The 21,166-nt window shown below is 38.6% G+C and overlaps 1 protein-coding gene across 1 annotated transcript in view; it reads left to right on the top strand.

Annotated features, from left to right (window-relative positions):
• Positions 1–3,212: 3,212 nt before the first annotated feature.
• Positions 3,213–21,166, top strand: part of ZNF782 (zinc finger protein 782) — a 75,279-nt gene continuing 57,325 nt past the window's right edge. Inside the window, exons 1-3 of the mRNA XM_049615301.1 lie at positions 3,213–3,302; positions 5,424–5,479; positions 10,329–10,455. Coding sequence (XP_049471258.1) covers positions 3,290–3,302; positions 5,424–5,479; positions 10,329–10,455 — 196 coding nt within the window. The 5' untranslated portion in view covers positions 3,213–3,289. The remainder of the gene's footprint in view (positions 3,303–5,423; positions 5,480–10,328; positions 10,456–21,166) is intronic.

The following is a 21,166-nucleotide window of genomic DNA, read 5'->3' as shown; positions in this document are numbered from 1 at the left end:
TTGGCACACTCTGCAATTTTAAGGCTTTTAAGATTTACTAAAAATCGCTGTTTGTGAGGAGCTGAGAAAAAAAATGAAGGTTAACTGACTTCTGACAGTGGCTCTCTTTCTCTCTAAATCCTAAGGGGTGGCCCTAATACAACTTACCCCTAAAAAGGAATGCACGCTGTCCTCAGGCTTTGCCTGTACAACCTCCCTTGCTGGCTCCAGGCCTATAGTGAGAATAAAAACCCAGCTATGCTCAGAAGGAAAATTGCAAGGGCTAATCCAGAAATTAAAACACACACACACACACACACACACACACACACACACACACACACACGAACTCAAGATCTTGCTCAATAGTATAAGCAGAAACTAGGTAGCATATATGAAGGTGGATCCTTAGGGTATTAGGCCAAGAAGGATGAATTGGTTTTGGACAAGGCCAAATTTATCAATAGATGTATATTCACTGTGGACTCAGGAGCAACCCATGGTGCATTTCATACCAAAGAAATATATACAGACATAACTCATTTTATTGCACGTTATTGCACTTTGCAGATATTGCGTTTTTTACAAATTGAAGGTTTGTGTCAATCCTGCATTGAGCAAGTCTATTAGCACCATTTTCCAACATCATTTGCTCACTTCATGCCTCGGTGTCACATTTTGGTAATTCTCACAATATTTCAAACTTTATTATTCTATTTGTTATGGTGATCTGTGATCAATGATTATGTGTTGCTGAAAGTTCAGATGATAGTTAGTATTTTATAGCTATAAAATATTTTTAATTAAGATATGTACATTGTTTTTTAAGACATAATGCTATTGCTCATTTATCAAACAACAATATAGTATAAATATAGCATAAGTGTTATACATTGGGAAACAAAAAAAATTCATTTGACTCACTTTATTGCAATATTCACTTTATTGTGGTAGCCTGGAACCAAACCCACTATATCTTTGAGATATGCCTGTGTTTCTCTAATGGGATCCTGACAAATATTTTTTAAAAGCCCTCTGAGTAGTTCTCATGTGAATTCATCTTTTTTGGTGACCTGAAGGGATCTGCAGTGGTGGCTCTTTGATCCATTGAAGTTAAGTAGGTGGCTACCTTATTAAGATATTTCTTAAGATATATATCTATATATGAAATTCTGGGTCTTGGGGCAGGGAGCTGGGTGGCAAAGTTGGTTAAGCATCCAACTCTTGATTTGGGCTCAGGTTTTGATCTCACGGTTCATGAGATCAGGCCCTGTGTCAGCCTCTGCTATACTGAGAGTGCAGAGCCTGCTTGGGATTCTCTCTCTCCCTCTCTCTGCCTCTTTCTATAAATAAATAAATAAATAAATAAATAAATAAATAAATAAATAAACTTAAAGAAAAAAAAGAAATTCTGGGTCTCATGGGAAGAAAATTAACACAAGTGATTATAACAGGGATTCAGATACTCTTTCCCAGTCCTTGGTATCTCCTACTTTACAGACAGGAAGCTTTGACTGAAAGGCAGACTGGGTTCCTTTGACAAAATTCCTCATAACTTAGTCATAAATACATACAATTAATCATTCCCCAAGAGTCCCCAAGGGAGACCTGTGACTATATACCAGTCAAATTTACTTCAGATTGAGTCTACAATGTAGAGTGTCATCATTGGAAGTATGGCTTCTGCAATTACAGTCTCACTTAGCAGTGGCTCTGAAATGTGTGTTGAAATCTTCCCAGTGGGCAGAGTTTAAGTAGGTATATTTAGTTACTCACTTTGTGAAGAAGAAATATGTCTTAAGTTTATATTTATATGAATTCATGTCCAATAGTTCAATTAGTTGTTCAGTGGTAGGGTGCTACACAAGACTTGAAATTTGGTGACAAAAAGGTCTGGAGAAGATATATGTGGATGGAATTCTAGAACAGGTATTGAATGAGGTTTATAAATACTTAACTGAGGATAGGGCATTAGAGGGAAGAGTACAGTGAGGTTTGGATATTTATTCCTTTGGCTCTCTGTGCTGAGCCATGTAACAGCCATTATGATGTTTCTCTTCCTAAGGCCACAGCTCTCATAAGAGTGACCTTTTCTGCCAAATTCTGGTAATTACCTATAGTCACTATGGGCCTGGTGGTGATAATGCCTCCATATCATCACTAGTTACAGGACACTTTACCAACCCTACCCATGTTTTTCAAGGCCTGTTTATTAGACTCTCCTCAAGGTCCTATTGTTTCTTGACAATTGACACCTCTTTCTTGAGGAGACCTATTAGTCTCCTCATGTTCAAAACAATTCTGATCACAAAGTCCATGAGGATAGGGAATTTAATCTCTTTTATTTGATGTTGTTATCCCAGCATCTAGAATGATGTCTCTTGCACAGCAGGTTATCAATAAATGTTTCTTACATGAGCATATGTAGTGACCACTTTCTCTCCATTAGCGATCTTTATGTTAAAGTCAATTATGACTGATTGATTTAATATAGTTTGACCAGCATTTTTGTGCTTCTATTTGTAATTCCTTACAGAATGACAAAGAATTATAAACGTCAACAAGAACAAGCAAACTGGTCTATGCACATGGAAATCGAAGATAACATAAAAATTTGCTGAAATAAGAGAATTCACCAACAATGTTAGTGTATAAAAACCAACAGCTTTCCTATATACATTTACAATTGCAGCACCCCTCTTGACCCCCAGCAGAACCTCTAAATTGAGCTCCAAGGGCGCCAGGACCAGTGGCAATAAAGGGACAGGATGGAAGTCCCAGGTTGAAAAATTATAAAATTATAATTTTACAGCTATATCATTTCAATCCTAAATCAGTTGTCACGCCTATCTTTTTTACACAATTACATAACTTCAATTTTTTTCACACTTCACCTAAGTAACCATCATTTTAGTATTTTCAATATTCAATCCATATTCACATTTCCCCCTTGTCTCCAAATATCCTGAGGGAGGAAAATACATCAGTCGATATCCAATAGAGGAGCATCCTCTATTCAAGTTTCACCCTTAACCTATTTGGGCCCAGAGAAAACCTGGGCAGGAGACTATTAAGAACACCAACCTCTAGCTTTCTAAAATGCGGAAATGCCAAAAGAGAGACTCCAAAAGTGGCCGTGGAGATCTATGGGAAATGTAGTCTTGAATCCTTAGGCTTCACCGCGTGGCACTCTGGGAAGACAATTCGGGCCTCCTTCTGCGCTAGCGTAGTCGTAGCCCCGCCTCCTCATTCGTCTCGGATCTGCCGGCCAGCGGTTTGGGAGCCCACAGGTTTGCTCCGAAAGTAAAGGATGCGCACCTGGGGTGAGAGTCCAGGGGAGGTCTCTATGGGAGAGATGCGCTTGCGTCTGGGGATGGAAGCGGGAAATCTTTGGGATACCCCTGGTAGGCGCCCCGGCCAGCCCTCGGCCGCCGGCAGGCCGGTGGGGGCGTAGACTGAAGAACCCCGGCCCTCGGACTTGGGGCGCGCCGATGGGGCTGAGCCCGGTTCTGAGCAGGTGCTCGGTGAGAGCCTAGGTGTGCCGGGACCTTGTGGTCGGGCCGGCCTACTGCCCGACTTAGTGTTGGCGGGAGGGAAAGTGCATTTATAAAGCTGTTGGTGACCGTGAGTCTGCGGTGAGAGCCTGAGCTTCGGAGCCAGAAAAGGCCCGGGTACATTTCAGCAGAGACGATGGAAGGAATCCGGCAGAGAGTCAGGTTTCTCATCTCAAAATGGTATTATTAATATGACTGCTCCATGGGGTTGATTTGAAACTTAGATCGAAGTCATAACTTAGACAAGTGCCAAGCCCTACTCACTGAGTAAATAACAACTGCTCTTATAGTTAGAAGACACTGTGTTCTTTTCATTTCATTTCAACCGTTTAAAACAAAACAAAACAAAACCTAGGCTCAGCTTGGTTGAACGATGTGGTCAAGTTTGTCAGGTCACAAACTAGCTGTGAGGAAGTTTGGATTCAGGGGCAGGTGTGCTTTACTTCCAACCTCAGGCATTGTCTAAATATCACATCTGCCTAAAACCAGCATTGCAACACAGCACAACACAAAGTGGCTTGCCCCCAAGTCCCCAAGGATATAAGGGAAAGTGAATGTAGGTGGAATCTGATGATGTGTCAAAGTATTCTGAGATTTTTAGTGTCTTTTCAGTCCCTTGGGTCAGACAGAGGTTCCTGACCCCTTCTGCATTGCCAGGCTGTCTTTAAGTCTGATATTATAACGAATTCCAAGAGTCATAGTTTTGCCCCTCAAATGAATTATTTTTTAGGTCCATGTCCCAATTGCCTTGAAACAAACCCTTGTGAGGTAGGAAGCAGAGGACCTCTGTGAACAGGAGTCTTACCTGGAAGAGAGGACGCCTCTGACCTTAAGACCTCTCTCTGGAGCTTCAAAAAGACAGAAGGGCCCAGAAAGGAGCAGATCCTAGATTTTCAGGGTCAGAAGCAGTTCCTGATCCCCTTGTCCAGAATAAGCTAGACTTAGTGATAACACCATCTTCAGAAGCCACCACACTGTGTGACAGTAGGGGGTTTGGGCCAGCCTTGAGAAGAGTGATGTGAGCTGGGGTGGCCTGGTGGGGGCAGGCTACTCAGGAGAGGCCACTTCTTGGAGAGCTTGTGAAGGCGAGGTCTGGGGGTACCCTTAACCAGGAAGAGGGAGAAAATTCTGCTTCCCTTAAATGGCCCCCACTCTGCAGATATTGTACTGCTGTCACACCTGTCCATCACCACATGTGACACTAATGACATTATCCTCACCTCACAAGATCCCAGAGCAGTGATAAGGAAAGTGTTTTCTAAAGTTACCTGCTTCTCTTTCGAAAGCTTTAAAGACATTGAACCTAAAAGGTTGAGTGACTTATCTGGGAAAACCCAGTTTGTGAGAGAGGAGAGTACAGTTTACTCTCTCATACATAAGTCACCAAAAACATCTTATCAAAGGGGCCTTTTGAAAAATACATAACAGCTGAAACAAACAATTAAAATTTCCTGTCTTGAAGCAGCCAGTGTCTTTTAGTAGGCTTGTCGTGGATTGTCTATACCAGGCGGTAAATAATGTTACCGAGAAAAATAATGTAAATGATGCATGCAAGTTAATTTTACTGGAAGTAGTGCCTCATTCTTTGGTGTATTTTAATTCATCTAATCTTCTGTTGCTTTTCTTTGTGTCAGTCAGAAGGACACATGCATTATTGTTAAATCAGAGTTTATGTTTGCTCAGTATAAAACTGCAGATTTAAGCCCATGATCATTTTAGAGTCACACATGTGCTGCCTGTACATGATCCTTCTTATGCCTCTTCAATGTCCAGAGGGCCCCACGCCTGCAGGGAGAATGATCCTTGACTGAGGTGCTGAGATTTGGAGAAGTGAATGTAGGAGCTGTAAGGTCAGATCTCAGGACCCCTGTCTTCTTTCTGTCCCCTCAGCTGGACCACAGTTCTCTGCACTCTCCCAAGAGCCACAGAAAATGAACACACCTCAGGTGAGCTCTTCATTTATTCCCCACTTATTATATTGGATTTATGAGGTTTAGAAGGATCAGTGCATTAAATGGAAAAGGAGAACTAGAAATAGGTCACATCAGGGCACCTGGGTGGCTCAGTCGGTTAAGGGTCCGTCTTCTGCTCAGGTCATGATTTCGTGGTTCATGAGTTCAAGCCCCACATCGGACTTTGTGCCTGGAGCCTGCTCTGGATTCTCTGTCTTCCTCTGTCCCTCTGCCCTTCCCCAGCTCGTGCTCTGTCTCTGTCTCTCTCTCTCTAAAAAATAAATTAATAAACATTAAAAAGTTAAAAAAAAGAAATAGGTTGCATCAATCTTGAGTAAAAATATACACTGTTTTACTATCAACTGTGAAGTCTGCCCTCAGCTTTTGGAAGGAAACCTTTGTTAGGGTAGGGTTAAGTTCCCTCCGTGTACCAGTTTGCTAAGATTTCATGTTAGTCATAAATATACATTGAATTATTGATTACCTTTTGTGTATGTATTAGAATAAAACTATAGCTTATTTCCTTTAATCTAGAAATACTGTAAATAGTGTATTTTCTAATTTTAACTTGAATTCCTGTATAGATCCTCATTGCTAATAAGTGTGGTAAGTTGCTTCTTACGTATTTTCCTCAGGCTTTTTGCTAATGCTATATTCAGGGTTTTTATCTCTGTATCCACAAGTTGGTTTAGACTCTACCTTCTTGTTTTTCTGTCCAATTATGGTATCATGGTCATAGTCTCATGAAAGTAAGTGGAGAACTTTTCTGCTTTTCTTTTCTAGGAATTTAGATGAGAAAATTGTATTACATGAGGATTTTGTAAAATTCACTTATAAAGTTGGACCTTACACAGGTTTTTTGCGTGGATGTTTGGTTGTTGACTTGTTAGTCATAAGACTATACTGGATTTGTATTTGTATTTTTTTCTTTTAAAGACTTGCAGCCCCCTCCCCCCCCCTTTTTTTAATTTTAGAGAGAGTGTGCATGAGCAAGGAGTGGGGCAGAGGGAGAGAGAGAGAGAGAGAGAGAGAGAGAGAGAGAGTCTCAAACAGACTCCGTGCTCAGTGCAGAGCCTGGGAAGGGGCACAATTCCATGACCCTGGCATCATGACCCGAGCTGAAATCAAGAGTCGAACGCTCAACCGACTGAGCCAGCTAGGCACCCTGTATTTTTTTCTTAATATAATTTTTGTCATTACATTTTCATAGAAAATTGTCCATTTTTCTTTGCATTTTTACATGTATTTTCATGTACTAATTAATAGTATTCTCTTAGGATTTCAAAATCTTTGTTGTATTAGTAATTCCTTCTTTGATCAGCTTTTAAATTTTATTTTAGCATAAAAGCCGCTAATCAGAAAAACACAAAATAGATTCTAGTTGGCCCAGTCCAAATCTAGAATTTCAGGGTCTAAGGGTCTTAATATTTTATGCTGGCAGCAGACTCTAAATATTGGGAATAGAAGAACATATACTTGCTGTATTGTGCTCTCTACCTTTGCATACCCACCTCTCAGCACCCTGTCTTGATAAAAATATCCTTTCTCCATTGAGTTACCTTGGCATCTGTGGGAAACCAATTAGTAATGCATGTCTGAGTCCAGAACAGAGTCTGGACTCTATTCACTTCTGATGATCTGTGTTAATCCTTTTGCTAATACCATACTACCTTGATGACTGTCTCTTAACAGTAACTCTTGAAATCAGATAATGTGAGTCTTCCAACTTTGTTGTTTTTCTAAATTGTTTGGGATATTCTAGGTCCTCACTTCTTTGTAGACAGTTTTGAAAATCAGCTTGTCTATCTCCAAAAAAAGCCGGCTGAGCTTTTGATTTTGATTGCACTGAATCCACAGTGTCTGTAATGCAGATCAACTTGGGAAGAATTAACATCTTGATCGTAATGAGTCTTCCAATTCATGAACACAGTATCTCTTTCTGTTTAGTTAGGTGATATGGAGGATTTTGAGGGTTTGGGGTTTTATCTTTCTATGTCAAAAGGATAATTTTGACTACAGTTCACAAGAATAATACTACTATCTGAAGATAGACTCTAGACTAGAAGTGGGAACAATATAGGAGCCTACTTCTATAATCCTACCAAGAAATGATGATCATAAGGGTGTTAGTTACTTTGAAGTGGTCCAACTCTGGATGTAATTTAGGGTAGAGCTAACAGCCTGAGAGTATGTGTTTCTTTTCTACAGCCTTGCAAATAGAGCATGCTGTTAAATTTACCAAATTTTTACCAATGTGATTTTAAAGATCTGTTTCGTTTTATAAGCCTTTCTCTTCTCATGAGTGAGGTGTGGAACATTTTTTTTTGTTTGTAATTCATTTATATTTCTTTCTTGTTGAACTGTTTATCCCTTGCCTGTTTTCCTATTGATGTGCTGATTTTAATTACTGTATCCAGTATGTCATTATAGCGTCTTTTCTGTAATATAAATTGCACAATTCTCCTGAAGTTTTTTGCAGTTTTGCCTTGCTCATTTTTTTTTTGTCATAAAGGCCTTTGATTTTTATGTCAAATTTAGCATTTTTTTTCATTTATGATTCCTAGATTTTCAGTCATAGTTGGGTATTTCCCACTCTAACATTGTAAAATAATTGTTCTGTGTAGTACTCTGGAATTAATTTTTTACATTTAGATCTTGAATACATTTTAATTTTTTTTAATGTTTTATTTATTTTTAAGAGAGAGAGGGCATGCGCATGAGCTGGGGAGGGGCAGAGAGAGGGGACAGAGGATCTGAAGCAGGCTCTGTGCTGACAGCAGAGGGCCCGATGTGGGCCTCGAACTCACGAACCATGAGATTGTGACCTGAGCCGAAGTTGGATGTTTAACTGACTGAGCCACCCATGCACCCCCCATTTTAATTTTTATCCTACTGTGTGGTACAAGGTATAGATTAGTCTTTTCCCAGATGGCCATCTAGTTACCCTGTGACATTTTTTTTGTATGGTCTTTTTTCACTCATTTGAATGACGTCACCTGTATTCAAATAAGAAATTTACTCTGTTAATTATTCTTCCTATTACACACTTGGTTCTAGGTCATCTTGGATGTCTTTTCATACTCTTATCATTTCCCTGCTACTTCTGCCCACTTCTATGTTTGTATTAGATTGTGACCAGCATTGTCCTGTTTTGCTTATCTAATACCATCTTACCCACTGTCTTCCAGAATTTGTTAAGATTTTCAGGCCTTCTGCTGGAGTATTTCTCTGTGTTTCTCTTTTGTCATGCTTTGATAGTAGGTTTTGTATTTTACCTGACTGTGGTTTGAAGGCAGGGATGTACTCAGTCTATTCCTTGAACTAGAGGAATCATGCTTATAATTCCCTTTTCTCTTAATTTCTAGTACTCTAGTCTTTCCAATTTCTCCTTCTGCCATTTCAGAATTCTTTCTCAGCCTTCATGGCCTTTCTTTTTCTACCTGCCTCTTAAATTTTGGTATTTCCTTGAATTCCTTACTTGGTCCTTTTCTTTCCTGTTTCTCTGTTCTTTTTGAGCCATTCCTTTTTCTCTGATGACTTCAGTTATCATATTTAAAATCTTCATTTTCATTTTAGACCTCTCTCTGTTCCAAAATCATGCAACCAGCAATGAAATAAATAATTCCATCTGTATGTTCCACAGGTGTTTTGAGTACAAATGAAGAACATCTGCCTCACCATGAGCCAACCTCTGATCCTTAATTGTTCTTCCAGTCTCTGCATATGACATCAATATACCCAGTTGCTTGTGTAGCATCTCTGTTTATAGTTGCACAGGAAAATAATGACCAGGTTTTGTTTCTTGTAGGGATTAGTTTCCCATTTTTCATCATGCCTGAGTATAATTTATGTCTTAAATTGGGTCTTTTGTTTTGCTGTTTAAGACATTGTCCACTGTTAATATAGATCAGTGATTCCTAACTGGAGTCAATTTTGCTCCCCAGAAGACATTTGGCAATGTTTGGAGATATTTTTGATGGTCACAACTGGGCATGTGGCTGGCATCTAATCAGTAGAAGATAGGGATATTGATAAACATCCTAAAACATACAGGACAGTCTTCCACAAAAATAGCATTATCTAGTCCACATTGTTGGTAGTGCTGGGTTGAAGGAATCCTGTTCTAAAGCATTGCTCCTGAAATATGAGTCTGGTGGTGGGTAAATACTCCCCCAGTCTTACATGTATCTCTTCATTGGTTCTCTATTACCCCCGGACAGATCTCCAGGTTGGGATGTGTATAATCTACAGAGTGCTCAGTGTAATCTGTTTGTGTAGGGGAAATGTATACAGGAATCCTATTTGTAATAACTTTACCTGAAAAAAAAAAGACATTAAGCTTTCTTATTATATTAAGTGACAATATATGTATGTAAATTAAAAGTAAATGTAAGTAGGGGAGCGTTGGTGGCTCAATCAGTTAAGTGTCTGATTCTTGATTTCAGCTTAGGTCATGATCTCTTGGTTTGTGAGTTCGAACCCTATGTAATGCTCTATGCTGACAGCACGGAGCCTGCTTGAGATTCCTTCTTTCCCCCTCTCTCTTTCTGCCCCTCCCCATGTTCGTGCACATGTTCTTTCTCTCTCTCTCTCTCTCTCTCAAAATAAACTTTAAAAAAAAAGTAAATATAAATAAATCCAAGCACGAGAATATATTTTTTTTTTTTTACTAATCATGTGCATGTCCCCAAAGTATAAGACAGAGTTAGGGCCATGATAGTTATATCCTTTATAGCATTTTGTTTTAAACTCTAAAACAGTAAACATAGTAAGACTTAGTTTCCAAAAGTTTTTTCCATGTCCCTGATTCTGGACAGATTTATTAGAATTGTGCTGTTAACAGGCATCAGTGTCATTCAAGGACATAACTGTGGAGTTCACCCAGGAGGAGTGGCAGCAAATGGACTCTGCTCAGAGGACCCTGTACAGAGATGTGATGCTGGAGAACTACAGCCACCTGGTCTCAGTGGGTAAGCAGACCTTACCATGTGACTCTCTTTCAACTAGGTATTCTGGTTTTTATTTTTAAAATGTTAATCACTTTTGCTGAAGTATAAATGATACAATGATATAATGAGGTACAAATAATATATATTATATCATTGTAGCCTCTTTTCTGTAGTATAAATTGCCTTTTCACCTTGTTTCCTTTGCTGTCCAGAGGCTTTTTTAGTTTGAAGTAGTCTCACTTGTAATTTTTGTTGCCTGTGCTTCTGGTATCATATCCAATAAACAATTGCCAACACTGATGTCAAGGAGCTTTCTCTCAATGTTTTCTTCTAGGGAGTTTTAGGATTTTCAGGTCTTACGTTTAAGTCTTTAATCCATTTTGAGTTTACTTTTTTATGTAGTTTAAGAGTCCATTTTCATTCTTCTGCTTCTGGATATCCAGTTTTCCCAGTACCATTTATTGAAGAAACTGTTCTATTTCCATTGTGTGTTCTTGATACCATGTTTAAGACCAATTAACTATAGACGTATGGATATATTCCTGTGTCCTCTGTACTACTGCATTGGTCTAAATGCCTGTTTTTATGCCAGTACCATACTGTTTTCATTATTCTAGTTTTGTGTAGCATATTTTGAAGTTTGGAAGTGTGATGCTTTTGCAGGATTTTTTACTTCATTACACGGGGTTTGTTATCTCGCCACTTCAGGAATGAAGAGGTATACACAAAATGAGCAGCAAGCAAAAGTTTATTAGAGTATAAGAGCAGAAAGGAAGAATAGTATGAAAGCTGTTTACATTCACTTTTGAATGCCCACAGACTTTAGGCAATGGACTTTGTTTTATAAGGTTCTAGTGGTGCCCCCCCACCCACTTCCTTCCCCCTTAATCATTCTCAGGTTCTACCATTATTAGCTTGATAGCTTTAGATGCTGAGTTGTCCGTTCCTGATTGACTCAGTTCCATTGTATGAGGGGTGTGTGGCCATATCATTCCTTGTGGGTCATGTGTTTTATGGTCTACTTAGGTCTTTTATCAAATTCCTGAGGGAAACCTGAGGGGAGTAAGTGGTGTCTCTTACATTCTTAGGAGGAGCCTTATGCCAAGGGGATTTGCTGTGGTCAGACACTCCCAGCATTGTTCTAAAATATGTGTTTTTCCCCACCCAGGGACCTCCGTCCCAACCTTTCTCTCTCTGCCTACTGAATCCTAGCTTTTCCTATCATAAGCTTCCAACATTGTTCTTTCTCAAGGTTGCTATGGCTGTCCAGGGTCTTTGTGGTTATGTATGAATTTTAGGATTTTTTTTGTACTTCTGCAAAGAATACCATTGGGATTTTGATAGGAATTACATTGAATCTGTAGATCACTTTGGATACTAGGGACATTTTAACAGTACTAATTCTTCAATCCATGAATATGGAATGTTTTTCCATACATCTGTATCTTCTTTTTTTTCCATCAATGTTTTATAATATTTAGTATACAAGTCTTTCAGCTCTTTGGTTAAGTTTATTCCTAAGTATTTTTAAATTTTCTTTTCAGATAATTCATTGTTCATATATAGAAACTATGTTGATTTTGAACCCTCCAATGGTACTAAATTTTTTAGTTTTAATAGGTTTTTAATTTTTATTTTAATTTTTATTTTTTAATGTTTATTTATTTTTGAGAGAGTTTGAGCACAAGCAGGGTAGGGGCAAAGAGAGAGAGGGAGAGAGAGAATACCAAGCAGGCTCCATGCTGTCAGCACAGAGCCCGACTTGGGGCTCAAATTCACAAACGGTGAGATCATTACCTGAACTGAAATCAAGAGTTGGCCACTTAACCAACTGAGCCACCCTGGCGCCCTAAGTTTTTTGTTTTTTTTTTTAGTTGAGTCTTTAGGGTTTTCTACCTATAGAATCATGTCATCTGCAAACATAATTTTACTTTTTCCCTTCAGTTTTAGATACCTTTTATTTCTTTTTCTTGTCTAATTGCCTTGGATAACATTTCCAATAGTATGTTGAATAGAAGTGGTAATGGTGGGCACCCTTGCCTTCTACTGGATCTTACAGGGAAAGCTTTCAGTATTCCCCCATTGATTGTGATGTTAGCTGTGGGCTTTTCATATATGCCTTTATTGTATTGAGGAAATTTACTTCTATACCTATTTTGTTGAGAATTTTAATCATGAATGAATATTGAGCTTTGTCAAATGCTTTTTCTCTGTCTTTTGATATGCTAATATGGTTTTTTTCCTTTCATTTCTTTGTATGGTGTATTACATAGATTGATTTGCATGTAAACAACCTTGTGTCCCAGGGATAAATCCTACTTGTTAATGATATAAGATCCTTTTAAATGTGCTATTAAATTCAGTTTGCTGGTCTTTAAGAATTTTTGAATCTGTGTTCATCAAGGATATTAGCCTATAGTTTTCTTTTCTTGTGATGTCTTTCTTTGGATTTACAATCGGGGTGATGGTGGTCTCACAAAATGAGTTTGGAAATGTTCTTTTTTACATTTTTTGAAAGAGTTCAAGAAAGATTGGTATTCTTTAAATGTCTGGTAGAATTCGGTTGTTGAGCCATGTCACCCCAGACTTTTCTTTGTCAGGAGATTTTTGATTACTGATTCAATCTCCTTATTTGTCATTAGTCTGTTTAAGCTTTCTCTTTCTTCTTCCTTTTTTTTTTTTTCTTTGAGAGAGAGTGCGCATGTGCTCATGCACGCACAAGAGGGGGAAGGGGCAGAGAGAGAGAGAGAGAGAGAGAGAGAGAGAGAGAGGATCTTAAGCTGGCTCCACGCCCAGTGCAGAGCCTGACACAGGGCTTGATCTCACAACTGTAAAATGAAGAATCAGATGCTTAACCAACTGAGCCACCTAGGTGCCCCTCTGTTTCTTCTTTATCCATCTTGTATATTTTTAGGAATTTATCCATTTCTTCTAGGTGAATTTGTTTGTATAGTTGTTCATATTAATCCTTTATAATCCTTTTTATTTGTGAAGAATCTGTTGTAATATCTCTTTTCATTTTTTATTTTGAGTCTTTTGTCTTTTTTTAGTCTAAAAGGGACTTGTTCATTTTGTTTATTTTTTCAAAACACCAACTGTTAATTTTGCTCATTTTTGTATTCTCTTCTCTGTTACATTTATTTCTTCTCTAACCTGTATTATTTCCTACCTTCTTGGTTCGGTTCTTCTTTTTCTAGTTCCTTAAGATGTAAACTTGTTTATTTGATTTTTTAAATTTTTTACTGTAGGCATTATTGCTATAAACTTCCTCTAATACTGCTTGTGCTGTATCTCGTAACTTTCAGTACATTGGATTTTTGCTTTTACTTGATTCAAGATACTTTGTACGTTACTTTTCCTTTCTGACCCAGTGTTTATTCAACTTTGTTGTTTAGTTTCCACATTTTTGTGATTTTTCCTGTTTTCTTGCTGTGTTGATTTATAGTTCAGAAAAGATACTCAGAATGATTTCAGTCTTCTTAAATTTAAGATTTGTTTTGTGACCTAACATAAGATTTATCCGGGACAGTAATGTGTATACTGGAGAAAATGTGTTTTCTTTTGATGGATGGAAAGTTTTGTATATGTCTGCTGGATCCAGTTGATCTATCATGTTGTTCAAGTCAGCTGTTTCTTTATTTATTTTTATGTCTAGATTCATTACCCATTATTGTAAGTGAAGTACTGAAGTTACCTACTTCAGTAATGAAGCAATGAAAATTGCTCTCAGCTTCTCTCTTTAGATCTATTTGGACATACCTCAGAGATTTTGCAGGTTCAATTCCAGACCATCACAATGAAATGAATACTACAATACAGCAAGTCAAATGAACTTTTTGGGTTCACAATGCATTATAAAAGTTATGTTTACGCTATACTGTAGTCTATTAAGTATGTAATAGCATTATGTCTAAAAAACAATGTACAGGGGCGCCTGGGTGGCGCAGTCGGTTAAGCGTCCGACTTCAGCCAGGTCACGATCTCGCGGTCCGTGGGTTCGAGCCCCGCGTCAGGCTCTGGGCTGATGGCTCGGAGCCTGGAGCCTGTTTCCGATTCTGTGTCTCCCTCTCTCTCTGCCCCTCCCCCGTTCATGCTCTGTCTCTCTCTGTCCCAAAAATAAATAAAAAATGTTGAAAAAAAAAATTAAAAAAAAAAAAAAAAAAACAATGTACATGTCTTACTTAAAAAACTGTTGCTGAAAAACTGCTAATCATCATCTGAGCTTTCAGGAAGTCATTATCACTGATAACAGATTGCCATTAACAAAAATAATAATAATGAAAGATTTTTTTAAATTTTAATTCCAGTATAGTTAATATACAGTGTTCTATTAGTTTCAGGAGTACAATGTAATAATTCAGCAATTCTGTACATTACTCAGTGCTCGTCAAGATAAGTGTACTCTTAATCCCCTTTACCTATTTCACCCATACGTCCCTCTACCCACCTCCCCTCTCCTAACCATCAGTTTGTTCTCTATAATTGAGAATCTGTTTTTTGTTTTTTCTTTTTTTCTTGTTCATTTGTGGTTTTTTTTCCTTAAATTTCATATATTAGTGAAATCACATGGTATTTGTCTTTTTCTGATTGACTTATTTCATTTATTAGCATTATACCATCTAGTTAGTTCCATGTGTGTTGTTGCAAATGGCAGGATTTCATTCTTTTTTAAGGCTGAGTGATATTCCATTGTATGTATATACCATACCTTCTTTATCCATTCATCAATTTGTGGACACTTGGGGTGCCTCTATATCTGGGCTATTGTAAATAATGCTGCCCTAAACATAGGGCACTTCCTCCACTACTGGGTGGAATTACTTGATCATATGGTAATTCTTTTTTTTTTTTTTTTTTTTGAGTAATCTCCATACTGTTTTCAACAGCTATACTAGTTTACATTGCTACCAACAGTGCACAAAGGTTCCTTTGCTCCATATCCATTGTTTCTTGTGTTTTTGATTTTAGCCATTCTGATAGGTGTGAGGTGATGTCTCATTGTGGTTTTGATTTACATTTCCCTGATGATGAGTGATGTTGAGCATCTTTCCATTTGCTGTTGGCCATTTGTATGTCCTCTGTAAAGAAATGTCCATTCATGTCATCTGCCCATTTTTATTTTTATTTTTATTTATTTATTTATTTTTTTTTTTAAATTTTTTTTTTCAACCTTTTTTATTTATTTTTGGGACAGAGAGAGACAGAGCATGAACGGGGGAGGGGCAGAGAGAGAGGGAGACACAGAATCGGAAACAGGCTCCAGGCTCCGAGCCATCAGCCCAGAGCCTGACGCGGGGCTCGAACTCACGGACCGCGAGATCGTGACCTGGCTGAAGTCGGACGCTTAACCGACTGCGCCACCCAGGCGCCCCATCATCTGCCCATTTTTAACTGGATTATTATTTCTGTGTGTGTGTGTGTGTTGAGTTGTAGAAGTTCTTTCTATGTTATTATTAACTGCTTTATGTGTTTGGGTGCTTCAATATTGGGTGCATAAGTATTTAAAATTGTTATATCTTCTTATTGGATTGTTCCCTTCACAATTAAATAGTGTCCTTGTTGCAGTCTCTGTTTCAAAGTGTATTTTGTCACTGGTTACCAGAACAGAAGTGGATGTGGGGGTTGGATTAAATAGGTGATGGGGATTAAGGAGTGTACTTCTTGTGATGATCACTAGGTGGTATATGGAAGTGTTGAATCCAGGTGTATATTATATATCTGAAACTAATATTAGATTGTATGTTAACTAACTATAATTTAAAAAAAGCTAAAAAAATAAAATAGCATATATTGACTATTTATTAAATAAATAAAGTCTATTTTGTCCAATATAAATATTGCTACCCTATCTTTCTTTTCACATCCATTTGCATGATAGATACTTCTCCATCCCTTCATTTTCAATCTGCATGTGTCTTTAGGTCTGAAATAAGTGTCTTGTAGGCAGCATATTGATGGGTCCTGCTTTTTTATGCATTCTGTCAACCCATGTCTTTGATAGGAGCATTTAGTCCATGTACATTCAGTGTAATTATTGCTGCTTGCTTGCTTCTTTAGTGATGTACTGGGATTCCTTGCTTTTTATTTTTTGTGTATCTATTACTGATTTCTGGTTTGTGGTTACCATTCAATTTGTATGTAAGATCCTTTGCATATATCATTTTATATTAAGTTGATGGTCACTTAAGTTTGAACCCATTCTTTACTTCCCTCCACCCCATTTTAGGTGTGTGTCACATTTTACATCCTTTTATTTTGTGAGTCCCTTGACTGATTTTTATAGGTACATTTATTTTTACTGCTCTTGTGCTTCCTACTTTTCTTTTTTTTTTTTATTTTTTTTATTTAAATACAAGTTAGTTAACATATAGTGTAATAATGATTTCAGGAGTAGAATTTAGCGATTCATCACTTACATATAATACCCAGTGCTCATCCCAACAAGTGTCCTCCTTAATGCCCATTGTGCTTCCTACTTTTCTTACTCCTACTTAGGGTCTTTTTTTTTCCCCCCCACATAAAGAGTCTCCTTTAACATTTTGTTGTTATTTGTTTGTTTGTTTATTTTGAGAGAAAGTGAAAGCAGGTGGGGGAGGGGCAGAGAGAGCATTCCTAGCAGGCTCTGCGGGGCTCAATCCCACAACCATGAGATCATGACCTGAGCTGAAATCAAGAGTCAAACACTTTAACTGACTGAGCCACCCAATGCCCCATTTCTTTCAAGGCTGATTATTGGTCATGAATTCCTTTAGCTTTTGTTTGTCTTGGAAACTTTGTTTCCTCTTCTATTCTGAATGATAGCCTTGCTAGGTAGAGTATTCTTGGCTGCAAGTTTTTTCCTTTCAGCACATTAAATATATCATGCTACTCCCTTGTTGCCTACAAAGTTTCTTGCTGAAAACTCAGCTGATAGTCGTAAGGGGTTTACCTTGTATATGACTGTTTCTTTTCTCTTGCTATTGAAATTCTCTCTTTATTACTACTTTTGCCACATTAATTACTGTGTGTCTTAGTGTGGACCTATTTGGGTTGCTTTTATTCAAGACTTTCTGTGTCTCCTGGGTCTGGATTTTTGTTTTCTTCCCAGGTTTGGGGAGTTTTCAGCTATTTCTTCAAAATTTCTGCCACCTTTTCTCTCTGTTATTATGCTTGATGATGTTGCTGAGTTTCCTAAATCTCTTTTCATTTTGTATTACTTTTTTTCTCTTACTGTTCAGTTTGATTGCTTTCCATTACTGTGTCTTCCAGGTCATTGATCTATTCTTCTCCTTTCTCTAGGCTACCATTCATTCCATCTAGTGTATGAACAAAAAAAATTTTTTAATGTTTATTTATTTTTGAGAGAGAGAGAGAGAGAGACAGAGCATGAGTGGGAGGTGGGGCACAGAGAAAGTGAGGGAGACACAGACTCCAAAGCAGGCTCCAGGCTCTGAGCTGTCAGCACAAAGCCCGATGGGAGGCTCAAACCCACGAACTGCGAGATCATGACCTGAGCCAAAGTTGGACCCTTACTGACTGAGCCACCCAGACGCCCCTCCATCCAGTGTATTTTGAATTTCATTTTTTGAGTTCTTCATCTCTGATTGGTTCTTTTTTATGTTTACTGTCTCTTTGTTAAGGATTTCCTGAGGTCCTGTGAGTATCTTTATGACCATTACTTTAATTTCTCTATCGGGCATATTATTTGTCTCCATTTTGCTTATGTCATTGTGATTTTTGTCCTGTTCTCTCATTTGGGACATATTCCTCTGCTTATTTTGCCTGACTCTCTGTGTCTGCTTCTGTATTAGGAAAGTAAGCTGCATTTCCTGCTCTTGAAAGTAATTGCCTTATGAAAAAGAGGTTCTATAGTGTCCTGCAGTGAAGTGTCCCTTGATCAGTAGAACCTGGTGCTTCAAAGGTGTCTCCTATGTGTGTTGCTTGTGCTGTCTGTTGTGGCTGAGCCACCTTTCCTTCAGTCCAGTTGTCTGCAATGTCTCTCTGCCTGTTGTGTACAGGGTGTGGTCCTGGTGGTATTAGTGGTCACTCGGGCTGCCTTGGGCTTGACGTGAGTCAGACCAGCTATTTGCCAGAGATGCAGCAGCATTGAACTGCAGGTTACTTTCCCTGTTTTGTCCCCTGAGAAGCTTTCTGTGGTGGGTGGAGCCTGCAGTCAGACCAGCTGTCTGCCCCCACTGGGCCATAGTCTATTTTATGTGGTTATCTTTCCCTCTCCCAGGGGCAGGAGTCACTGTGGAGTGTTGCTGACCCTTGTGTGGCTGCTTGCACACTGTCAGGGTTGTGGCAGTGCTTTGGATGGGCTCTGGCCAAGAGTATATTGGCCACAGAAGTGCAGGAGATGGAGGTTGGGGGTGGGATGCACTGTGTTAACAAGGTTTGGAAGGGTCTTCTGTGGAAAGAGAGCTGGAGCTGGCTGGAGGGGGTGAGTCCACAGGGAAACGGGGCTGGGGGTTCACTATTAGCAAGTTTGGTAGTGAATGTTGGCACTGTGCTGGTTCCCACATGTTGCTTTGGGGGGGTAGGAGAGAAATGGCACCTGCCAACTCCTTTATTCCTGGAAAAGTCTCCCAATGATCCCTCTCCCTCTAGCACAGGCTGCAAGATTAGTAAACAAATTCCCTCCTATATACCCCAGGCTGTTTTTAAACTGCTGCTCCTGTGTGATATCACTGCAGGACTGTTTGTTGTGCTGTTTTTGTTGGACTGTTTTTAAGGATGGGGACTCAGTTTCCTCTCAACCCCCTGGTCTCCCGGAGATTAGGCTACTGATTTTTAAAGTTCTAGGTGTTAAATCCCATTGATTGTAAGAACTCAGGAGATTTGGTTCCTCTGTTTTTTTTTAACATTACTTTTTGAGAGAGAGAGAAGTGGGTGGGGGAGGGGGAGAGGGAGAGAGGGAGAGAGAGAGAATGAGTAGGGGAGGGGTAGGAGGAGGGGAACAGAGGTTCCAAAGCACGATCCACACTGACAGCAATGAGCCTGATGTGGGCTCAGACCCATGAACTGTGAGATCATGACCTGAGCCGAAGTTGGATGCTCAACCAACTGAGCCACCCAGGTGTCCCAGATCCTCAGTTTTTAAAGCCAAATGTTACAGGGATTCATCGTTCCCATGTGGACTCTGCAGTATGCATCTGTTTCTCTCTCTTGACATCCACGCTCTTGGCATCCTTCCCATCTTGTTCTACGCTCTTGGCATCCTTCCCATCCCATGGGCCATTTAGCTCCTGACTGCATCTTTGGCCTTCCTACCCTCTTTCATGTGGCGTCTTCTCTACCCTTAGTTGTGGAGTTTGTTCTGCCAGTCCTCAGTTGTTTCTGGGTTACTTACATTAATGTGAATGTTATCTAGTTGTGTCCATGGGGTGAGGTGAGCTTAGGGTCCCCCTACTCTGCCATCTTCCTTGGAAGTCCTAATGAAAACATTTGAAATATTTTGAGAATTACCAAAATGTGATACACAAAGTGAGTGAATACTATTGAAAAAATGGCACCAATAGACTTCTCAGTGCGGGGTTGCCACCAGTCTTCAATTTATGCAAGGTGCAATATCAGTAAAGTGCAATAAAGCAAAGCACAATAAAATGAGATAAGCCCATACGTGCGTGTGCGCGCATACATTCTGATGTTAGGTGTGTATGTAATTGTGATACCTTCCTGTCAAATTGATCCTCTTATCATTATGTAGTGACTTAGTTTCTGGAGAGTTTTTCACTTTATTTCCATTTTGTTGGTACAAGTATAGCCACTCTGCTTTCTTTTGGTTGCTATTTACATAAAATATCTTTTTCCATCCATTCTCTTTCAGTCTATATGTGGCCTTAAATCTAAACTTAGTTGCCTATAGACAGCCTATCTCTAGGTCCTGTGTGTGTGTGTGTGTGTGTGTGTGTGTGTGTGTTTAATTCATTTAGCTATTCTATGCCTTTTCAATTGGGGGTTTAATCTGTTTACATTTAACTATTGATAGGTGATGACTTATGGCATGTTGTTAAATTGTTTTCTGTCTGTTTTGTGGGGGGGGGGTTTTTTGTCCTTTTTTTCTTGTCTTGCTGTCTTTATTATTTAAAGATTTTTTTATGTCATTTGCTTGGATTTTTTTTTTATCTTCTGTGTATCTATTATAGGTGTTTTGTTTGTAGTTAGCTTGACTATTGCATAAAATGTCTTGTAGTTATAACCATCTATTCTAAATTAATAACAGCTTAACCTCAGTTGCACATAAAAATTTTACTTTTACTCTTTCTCTCACAATTTATGTTCTTGTCAGAATTCTCTTCATACTATATATCCATTAGCAAATTTTTAAATTAGTTAAAAGTAATTTACATACCACTATTACAGTGTTATCATATTCTATGTTTGGCCTATTTATTTTTATTAATGAGCTTTATGCTTTCATATACTTCTGTGTTTTCATTTTGATTTGAAGAATTCCTCTGATTAAGTGTTTCTTGTAAAGCAGATCTAGTGGTAATAAACTCCCTTGGTTTTTGTTTGTTTGGGAAAGATTTTAATCTCTTCTTCATTTGTAAAGGATAATTTTGCCAGGTAAGGTATTCTTGGTTGGAAGGCTTTTTCTTTTAGTATTTTTGAATATATGATCCCACTCTCTCCTAACCTGCAGGGTTCCTGCTGAGAAATCTACTAATAGTCTTACCTTCTATTTGATGAGTCACTTTTTGCCTGCTGCTTTCAAAAATCTCTTTGTGACTTTTGACAATTTGATGAT

The sequence above is a fragment of the Panthera uncia genome, chromosome D4, assembly GCF_023721935.1.
Source record: "Panthera uncia isolate 11264 chromosome D4, Puncia_PCG_1.0, whole genome shotgun sequence".
NCBI lineage: Eukaryota > Metazoa > Chordata > Mammalia > Carnivora > Felidae > Panthera > Panthera uncia.
This window is presented reverse-complemented; position numbering and strand designations above follow the sequence as displayed.